The sequence below is a fragment of the Buceros rhinoceros genome, unplaced genomic scaffold, assembly GCF_000710305.1.
Source record: "Buceros rhinoceros silvestris isolate BGI_N320 unplaced genomic scaffold, ASM71030v1 scaffold2357, whole genome shotgun sequence".
NCBI classification, from domain to species: domain Eukaryota; kingdom Metazoa; phylum Chordata; class Aves; order Bucerotiformes; family Bucerotidae; genus Buceros; species Buceros rhinoceros.
Window position 1 is genome coordinate 2385 of NW_010423728.1, and position 9335 is coordinate 11719.

Consider the following 9335-nt stretch of genomic DNA (forward strand, 5'->3'; position numbering starts at 1 on the left):
CCTGCTGATGACGCTGCTGCCACACCAAGTGCTGGACCAACAAGGGAAGCAGCTGCTGAGCCTGATCTCCAGCTGGGTCCTGCTGCGGCTCTCAACCGGCTGCAAAGGCTACAAGGGGCGTTTGATTCGTATTGGCCGTTGCCTGCGCCACAGATTGCGCAGCATCCGCGAGTGAGGAGAGCTCGCAGGCAGCAGAGAGTCGGGGGTTCCCAAAGGACGGCCAGCACCAGGTAAAGCAGAAGTGGGTCTGGACTGTGCTTTTATCACATCTGGCATCAGTTTCAAACTGCCTTATAGAGCCCAGCTCAGTCCAGGTTGTGGCTGCGGCCGAATTCTGGGCAGCTCGGTACTGGCACAGCACTCCCTGATCTCTGCTGGCAGGAGTTTTGCCCTCGTTAAGTGAGTCCCCCTGTTTCTTGTGTTGGCAGTTGGTGCTCTCTGCAGCAGCACTGACTCTTGAAGCTTCCAGCCAGCATTTAGTTCAGTGGAGCTTGTGCTCTATTTGCATTTTACCTCTGATTTGAGGTTTTCTGGTGACAATTCCTGCAGAAACTTTCACAAACATGCACACTAATATTTTCCTCTAAAACTTTTTTTTTGTTACCTCCACACAAAGAAAGTAAAAATTCTGTATTTATTACCATTCCTGATGGGTTTAAAAGACAATGTCCTCTAGTGAGAAGGAAATCCCCACTTCTGGTTTGTTCGTTTTCTGTCTCATTGTTGTAGCATTTGTAAATGCCAGGGGTGAAATTATAATTAACTGGAGTGTTGCCTTTAAATTCAGTGAGACCAAGAGCTCCTCTCCTCCCAGATGATTAGCCATCGCTGTACTGTTTGCCCTTGGATTGCCTGTGAAGGTCACTAGAGTTCCTGGGGCTAGAAATCAAGCTGACAATCCTCTCTTGTAAATCTGGGGGATAATTGAGATGATAGCGGAACCGATAGGGTGAGAGGAGGGAGAGGTTCTATCCAGGGACAAAGAAAGGAAGAGGGAAAGTAGATGGAAGAGGCCCAAGTAGTCAACAGAATGAGACAGCTACAGGCCTTGTGTCTAATTACCAGTGGCTTTGGCAACCAGGTCTGTGGTGGGATTGTACGTACAGGTGAGGAGTTCCTTAGGCTCTTAACGAACAATTCTTATGTCGTCTTCGCTTCTCTCCAAAGCCAGCTCAAAAGAAGACAGTATCATTGTGGTAAGAAGGGACTTCGTTTTGAGCTGAGCGGGAGGAATGGTTGCTGACTGTTCAGAGAGTGGGCAGCGCTATGGGACCGCCCCTCCACTCGAGAAGCACTGTCCTGATAACTTTGATACCTTCCTATTGCAGTCAGGTTCTGGGAACTCTACTGCAAACCAGCGTGGGGAAACGTGCGGAACTTTTAGCTTATCTGAAATAACTGTGGCTCTTCTTGCTTTTCTGGGCTCAGGGCAGCTTTGGACGGTTACTTTCAACTCAGCAGGACCCAAGAGCTGGCTACAGGACCAGTCCTGCACCCAGAGCCGCGGCACATTGCGAGAGGCAGCCAGGAACACAGTTCAGAAGAAACGATAGAAGTGAGCGACTCCGACAGCAGCACTTCTGAGGAGGAGACGGCAGCGGTGGAGGCTGCAGCGTCTCTGTTACCCTCAGCCCAGCAGACTGCTCCAGCAACAAGCTCAGGAGGTTTGTGCTGTATTTGAGCTGTAGAGACCGAGTTCAGAAACTCATCCCGCTGTTTCCAAACTCAGGAGGGAAATCCTTCCGCACTGCACGACAGACGGTGCGAAGAGATCGTCGTGCCCACGGCTGACGGGAGCAGGCTGCTCCTGCGAGGCTGGCTGGCAAGCAGCTCCCGCGAGCATTAGCAGCAATGGGCTGTTGCTACTGTGATGTCAAATATGGTCTTTTTTGCTATTTTGCATATCAATAATCCTGGAAATGTTCAGAATAACTCTAAGTTTAGAGATTAGTACTTAGCACGCTTCTGCTGTTATTATATTGTCCAGGACTGTTATTGAAGAGATCAGCAGTGCCTTCAGTTTTCGGAGGAGGCCGTGATTTGGTATTGTTTAATGATTTGTGATTTCAGTCTGCTTCAGTTTAGGGGTTTCTTTTTGATTCCTGTAACTTCCTGTGTCACTTAGCTGAGGAGATAGAGGTGTTCAGGACCGTGGGCTTTCTGTGTCTTTTTCTTTCCTCACCTTTTCTGGCTCACAGTCCTTTATCCAGACTCGTGTTTGCAGGCTGCCACGTTCTTCAGTGACATTGTGGTGAATGTACGCAGGTTATGTAAGAGCGACAAATAGTTGACTTGTCAGTCAAGGTTATCAATGCCCAGAGAATATGAGAACAAGGTTATTTTTTTTACTTCAGTCTCTAAGGAATGTCCTTCTGCTTCACTCTCTGCCCTTGATTTTGTCGTTGATTGGCCAGACCACCTTGATACTTTTTTTTTTTTTGAGGTTATATCTATGAGGTGTCTTTTAAACAGATTCTGCCTGCTCTGAGCTGGTCTTACATGTGACAGGAGCTCAAGCTGTTAACTGCCGCCTAAGACTGTGTTAACATATGCTCTCTCTTGGGTTGTCTGGAATTCCCTTATTTTTTTTGCTTATATAAGCCACGTAACCATAGAGGCTGAAAACTGTTGACATTGGCCAGGGTTAGGCGATAGCTCTCTGCTGGATTTGCAGATATCTGCCTCAGATATTAAATGTGACTAATAATTCTTATGTTTTGTCAGGAGATAGGGAAGAGAAGTGATTTCTGCTCCTTTTTCAGTGTGCTAATGGTGGTAATCCCAATGCAGGGTTTCTGGGTGCCCCTGCTCCCACAGAAGGGCTAACAGAGGCACCCCACAAAAACACAGAGCCTGGCAGATGATAGTTGGGCAAACTACCATCTGGAAAACCGCTTCAGTCAGGGTGAATGGACGGATGGCATACGGTAAATGCTTTCTCAGCACATGAAATATGCATGCTTACGTCCCTTGGCAAAAGGACTGCTGTGTATTGGTGCCTGTCTTTCTCCGGGCATGATGATGCAGGTTCTGTCCTTACAGCAGCTGAACTATTAGACATGCACGCAGATGTGTTTGTTTCCAGCAGGTCAGGAAATCCTGATAAATAATGGCTGTCTTTTAAAGAGCTCTCCTTTTCCACAGAAATTCTGCAGCTTTCTGTAAAAGAAAGCGCCAAGGTCTTCAGCACTATTGATGAGCAGGAGGTCTTACCCGCAGGCTGCCCGTCCTTCGGTCTCCAGTGCACAGCTCTGAAGCTTTGTTCACCACCTGTGTCGTCCTTGCGTGCTTACCCTGTGCCCCGATGCTTTCAGAGCGAGGCAAAGAGAGCTCCTTTCTCCCGTCACGTATCAGTCCATTTACGCAGTGCTTTCTTTAGTTTCCAGTCAGGTCCAAGCGGAGCCATCTCCAGTTTTGTCCCAAGCTTCTGCAGAACATGGAAGTCAAGAAGGTGAAGAGGCCGAAGTCCAGCAAAAGCAGGTAAAGTGACCTAAATGCTTTTGGAGACACATTAAATACAGCCAATGATGCATTTGTCTAAAATATTTTTTGTGGTTTTTTTTCTTTAAATTGTTAATCCTGGACAACCCCACTCAAGAAACTGGAGCCATCTGTTCCTGCTGTGTTGCTGGATGAGGAGGAAGGGGATACCTGCGCAATCTGCTTCGAGCAGTGGACCAATGCTGGGGACCACCGTCTCTCAGCACTGCGGTGTGGACATTTGTTTGGTTACACATGCATCGAAAGGTGGCTCAAGGGACAGGCAGGGAAGTGCCCCCAGGTACAATTTACTGGAAAGGACTCGCTATTGGGTAACTTGTGCTGCTGTCAGAAACATCAAAAATCACTGTTATCTTGAGGTAACTAGGCCAGGAAGAATTAGCACTGCTTTAAAGGGAAAATTTGACCTGGATTTTCTCCCTGAAGTAGAAGGTTTGCGAGTAGCAGGCTTGGAAGTTTGTGCTAAACCTGCGTTTGGTTTGAGAACGCTGCGCTGCGGTCCTGCAGTGTGGAAGTGGCAGACGGATTCCTAGAAGCAATTAACAAAGCATAAAGAATATGGTATTGGATAGGAAGTATGTTTGAGACCCATTTCCAGTCAGGTAATCTGTGCTGAACTGCATCTGCTTTTGCAGCCTTTAAGCAGTCAGGTTGTTCAGGTAGTCTGTAGAGAGCGAACGGTGAAGCCAGTCATATCCTTTAATGTCTATCTGCAAGTGGCAAATCTGCTTTTTAAGGTGCTTTTTGCAGTTTTGTTTCCATGAGTGACACTGATCTCTTTTTATTGGGTCCACTCTTCTCTATGATGTGCTTCCATTCCTTATTCCTTTTCTCCAGAAACTAATGTTGACAAAAAATAGGCCAACGAGTACCATGTAAACCGGGTTCAGTTATGCTGCTTTCTGAGTTGGTGACTGGAGGCCCAGGATTTCTTTAGCTTTGTCATGTTGTGAGCTACCATAGTCTTGCCTGACTTTATGTAGGATTCCCTCCTCTCAACAAGAGACTTCCTGTTGACCTTTGCTGGAATTAAACCTAAAGAATCGCTGTTGCCATTGCAAAGGCCCCAACCTTAGTGTTCTAATCGCTGTTGGTTCTGTGAAAGCTTTTCTTTGCCCACTCCAGGCCCAGACATGATTCTCAGAGACCCTCCTGGCACCTTTGCTTTCTGAAATTTGATGACCGCTTTCACTGAACCCTAATAACTCGTAAGGGGTACTTGCTCCCTCTTTTTCTTCCAGTGATGTAATTACTGAAAATTTTGAGGGAGAACTTGCTCTGGAGACAACCTTGCCACTAAATCATCTTCCTTTTCAGCCACAGTCCTTTGCGACTGGCCATTCTCTGTTTGAATAGCGGGGAGCTGCTGTGCGTGGTGCTCTGTATACTAAGTGGCTTGAGTGCAAGTTACTGTGAAATTGCGGCATTCCCGACCCTGCCAGGGCCAGCTGCTGGCTGCCAGGAAAGCTGCCTTAGCACTTACTGCTCTGCAAGGCAGCTCTTTACAAAGGAAGGGAGGTTGTCTGATCTGAAACTGCTGCCCATGGTATCTCCGTAACACTAAATACTAGAGAAGTCCAAGTTTTAAGAGCACGTGGTAATTTACTGCTCAGCGGAGGTGACTGGATCTGAGCATTCACTGCTGCTTTCCTGATCCACAAATTATATTTGCAAAACTAAGCTTGCAGATGCTGTAATTTCTTCCATGTCCCAGCTCAGGGGGAAGGTATTATCGCTGCTTTTGACAGTGAATCCAAAGTACTCCATGGTCACAGCCAGATGCACAAAATTATTGAAATACCAGACTCCCTGTGTGTCACTGAAGTCAGCAGGATGTCCGTGTTTCACGCTGACACTGGAATGCTTTTCAGGATTTGGGCCTATAGGGTTTGATTCAAGGAATATAGTGCAGAAATAAGAGTTGAGAGTATGCTCAGGGCTTCCTGAATCCTATTCTGTTGGCCAAGCAGCCAGTCTTGACGTTTTCAAAACAGAGCTTGGGCTGGTGTTTTGGTTCAGATCTCTTTTTCCCCTTCCTTTGTCCGGTGTTTTTTTGTTGGTTGTTGGTTTTTTTTTTTTTTTTTTTTTTTTTTTTTTTTTTTTTTTTTTTTTTTTTTTTTTTTTTTTTTTGATCCCTGGAACTTACCGGGCAATGATGCATCACTGGTGCTTTGGCAGAGTAAATGTGGTGGGAAGAGGAGGTGCGTAATCAACGGAGCAGTAGGATTCCTGACCTAAACTACAGTTGTTGCCCCAATTAGAGCTCTGATGCCTGTGTGAGGGAGTGTCTCGCAAATATGCTGGGTCAGTGTTTGTAGTTTGTTTACAAGGATTTGTCACAGTAATGATAGCAGCTTGTAGTTTGGATAGTTAAAGTCGTGTAGATGAATAGAACTTGTCTTTGATTTCAGTGCAATAAGAAGGCGAAACGCTCGGACATTGTGATCCTGTATGCTCGCACTCTGAAAGCGCTGGATACCACTGAACAGGAACGCATGAGAAGGTATGGCGTGGAGTCTCCTCGTACAGCTGCGACCTCAGCGACTGCGTGCCAGTGAAAGCTGCAGTCTGTCTTCTCCATCACGCTGTAATCCCCTGTATTGTCTAAAGCAGTCCGTGCATTCCCTTGGGGTTTAATGGGAGTACGGCTGGCTGAAGAAACCACAGCCCCGCCAGGCTGCACGTGCCTTGCCTGGAAGGAAGATTTTTCTTTTGGAATGGAATTCTCAAGTTTGTGCTTTGCAGCACTGAAATACCAAAAGCTATCTGGTGCCGCATCCTCGTGCCGTGTCACCATGGGAGGACATGCAGAGTCATTGCCAGAAAGCCATATGTTGCTAATTCATTGTTAGCTCAGAAGAGCGAGGTGTAGGTAGAGGAGCTGACCTTTCCCGCGTGCGTTAGATGGAGTAATCTCTCGTACGAATCACTTCCCATCTTGCTTTGTCAAACTCTGCATGCAGCTTCGCTTTCGAAAGGTCAGCAAGTGTTACTATGATTCCGCTCCCCCCTCCAACTTCAGTGTCAACTTTTTATCAAAAAAAGAAAGAGCAGGTATGAAAATGGGGACTAATTTCTTTTCAGAAAGATGCTGTCAGAGATACTATTCTGAAATTCGAAGGCTGCAGATATCGGAGTTCTCCTGAATCTTGTACTGAATAGAATTTAATTGGGGTTGTCTTCTCATATCTCTAACTATACTGCTGTTCTTTCAGTGCAATCTTTCAAGAGAAACCTCGATGTCCCGGTAATTATTAATCAGAAATGATCGAGGAGTAACAGTCACAAAGGAAAAACATCTCTTCCGTCTGGCTTGCCACTGCCTGATAGTGTTTGAACTGTGCTTTGAGAAGGGTCACGCTTTTCTTAACTGGACTGGCACTGCAAACCAAACAATAAGATTTTCTCCAAAAGCACATTTGGGTGCTTAAATCTTGTTACCTCTAGTGGAGAGATAGTTATGTGACTGCTGCATGTCTGAGGCTTGCTGCAGCCCTGCCTCACTTGCCCCCCGCAGCTCTGGAAATGCAGAACGCAGTGGTCAGCATTCCAGACCAAAGGTGCAGATAATGTTAAGGAATACTGGCGTTCCTTCCCCCTCCGTAGCTGTTCCTTCACCCATAAAGCCTATGCGAAAGGGAAACTGAAGTGCGTTACCCAAACCACTGCTGGGATCCGCTTCTGTTTCAGCTAGAGCTCTGTTGTCCCAAACTACAAACTGAGTTACTGGTTTGCACGCTCTTGCTGTGTTACACTTTGTGTGGTGCTGCCATGGCGTATTACATGGGCACTGATGGGGTGTAGAATTTGCTAAACTATTTCTGTAGGAAAAAAAAAAAACTGATTTCTCTTTTGCTCTACTAAATTAGTACATGTAGAGAGGGTGAGGAGAAGGGCTGTTGTTTCTGTGGAACAATACTTGAGTCATTCAGTGCATAGCTGAGAACATCTTGAGGTGGATATACTGGATGAGTGCAGTATCAGGTTTCCTGTTACTTTTGAATTTACCTGAACGGGACTTGTGTTGGGATGAAGCCCAAGGATAGGAGTCAACAGCCCAGAGAAACAACACAGACAATACCTCATTCTAAGGGTTGCTTTTCCTTTGTTCCTGCAGCTCTTTAGAAAAGGAACAAATGCTGCGGAGACAGGCAGAGCTGGAATCTGCGCAGAGCCGCCTCCAGTTGCAGGTTTTGACAGATGAATGCAGCAAACTCCGCAGGCAAGTTCAGGTGAGTCTCACACTAAGAACTAGAGTTGCAAGCACAGCTTAGTAGTAGAGTATTTTGGCTGCTCATGTCACAGGTTCCTCATCAGGTTTTGTGGTGCCTGGAAAGGGCTGGTAATACAGCAGCAAACTTCTCCTCTTCCTTCTCTCAGCTGCATCAAAATAAGCTTTGAAAATCTCTGAAGTAAACCAGAAATGGTACCAGTTATCACTAGGTAGTCAAGAGCCTTTGAGCAGTGGTTTCTGAAGAGCTGTGGCCATTGGAAAAACCAAAAAAATACCCCCAAAAGCTACTAATTTATTTCTGAAGGTGAGTTAACATTCTCCTGTGGCACCTTCTGGTACCACAAGGCCTGGCCTGTCGAGAGGGTGGGCTGTTTGCAGGGGCTGAGAGCTGTGAAGAGGTGCCTCTGTCCCCTTAGGATACCGATTCCTGAAACACTGCTAAACGACTGCTTTTTTTGTAGCTTATGCAATACTGCGATATTTTGGAACCCATTGCAGCGGCTTTTGCAAGATTTCTAGAAATTATCGACTCTACTGATGCTTCCAGCAGCGAATTCTCTGGCGTGTTCCACCAGTGCTACATTTTCCAAGAGCCTGTTTCATAGCAGTTTGCTGCTTTGCTGTTGTCTGAAGCAGATGATATCTAAGCTCGTACTGTCTAGTAATTCACTTAATTCTACGCTTGACTCTACTTCTGGATTTTTTTTATAGCCTCGGCTATTCATTTCTATATGTTAAGCAACATCCTCTTGGCTGAAGCCTTCCTGTGTGACGTAAGATAAGGCTTTATAAGTTGCTCACTTCAATTCCTGTGTGAAGCTGCATCAGAGCTCATGAGAAAATTAGTTCGCTTCAAACTTTGGCTTAAGAAAAATGTGAGGAAGGTAAAAGCGCAGGTCCGTAACATCCTCCTGGAATTCTCTGGGTGTGAAATGATGGAATATCCAGTCTGACTGGATTGAAGCTGCACGTTATAAAGATGAAGTGCCTTGTGTTCTTTAAGTTCTGTTTCAGTGTTTATACTGCATTCATCACTGTCCCATGGTGGTTAATGTGAATGCTGGAAGCATTTATGCTGTGAATAAACTGAAAGTAAAACAATTCGCTGGGGAGCAGAAAATCAGCAGGAGGTCTGGAATAACTCTTGAAGTTGTTTGATTATTTTTCTATTTGCAGTTTCATGCATTAATTTTTGCTTTTGAATGTTGCCTGTATATATAGTTGTTTGGTTTACAATGATTTTGTTTTCCATTTCAAAATAATTTTTAGATAATGTGTGGAAGTGGTCTCTTCCCCCTTTGCTTTTGAGTTAGATTTTTTTTTTTTTTTTTTCCCAACATGTAATCTGAACTTGCCTTGGTACATTCTGAGTCCCTTGCCTGGGTCCTTTGAGCCAGCAATGTTACTGATGGCCCAGGAAACGTGTGTAACCATCACAAAAAGTTCAGTCATTAGGAAACAAAGTGCTGCGGAGTTACAAAAGCGGCGTGTGAACTGCTGGTGTGTTCAGTGGGGCGCTCGGGTGGCAAAGCGCAGTGCACAGAGCTGTTACCAGTTCACTGTTTGTGTACAAACCCCAATGCCTGAAGTCTTAGGGAAA

The 9335-nt window shown here is 45.7% G+C and overlaps 1 protein-coding gene across 1 annotated transcript in view; it reads left to right on the forward strand.

Moving 5' to 3' along the window:
• Nucleotides 1-9335, forward strand: part of RFWD3 (ring finger and WD repeat domain 3) — an 18480-nt gene that overhangs the window by 239 nt on the left and 8906 nt on the right. The window contains exons 2-7 of the mRNA XM_010140491.1: nucleotides 1-230; nucleotides 1429-1664; nucleotides 3380-3479; nucleotides 3583-3781; nucleotides 5913-6004; nucleotides 7619-7733. The exon at nucleotides 1-230 is cut by the window's left edge and continues 1 nt beyond it. Of these exons, the coding sequence (XP_010138793.1) occupies nucleotides 1-230; nucleotides 1429-1664; nucleotides 3380-3479; nucleotides 3583-3781; nucleotides 5913-6004; nucleotides 7619-7733 (972 nt within the window). The remainder of the gene's footprint in view (nucleotides 231-1428; nucleotides 1665-3379; nucleotides 3480-3582; nucleotides 3782-5912; nucleotides 6005-7618; nucleotides 7734-9335) is intronic.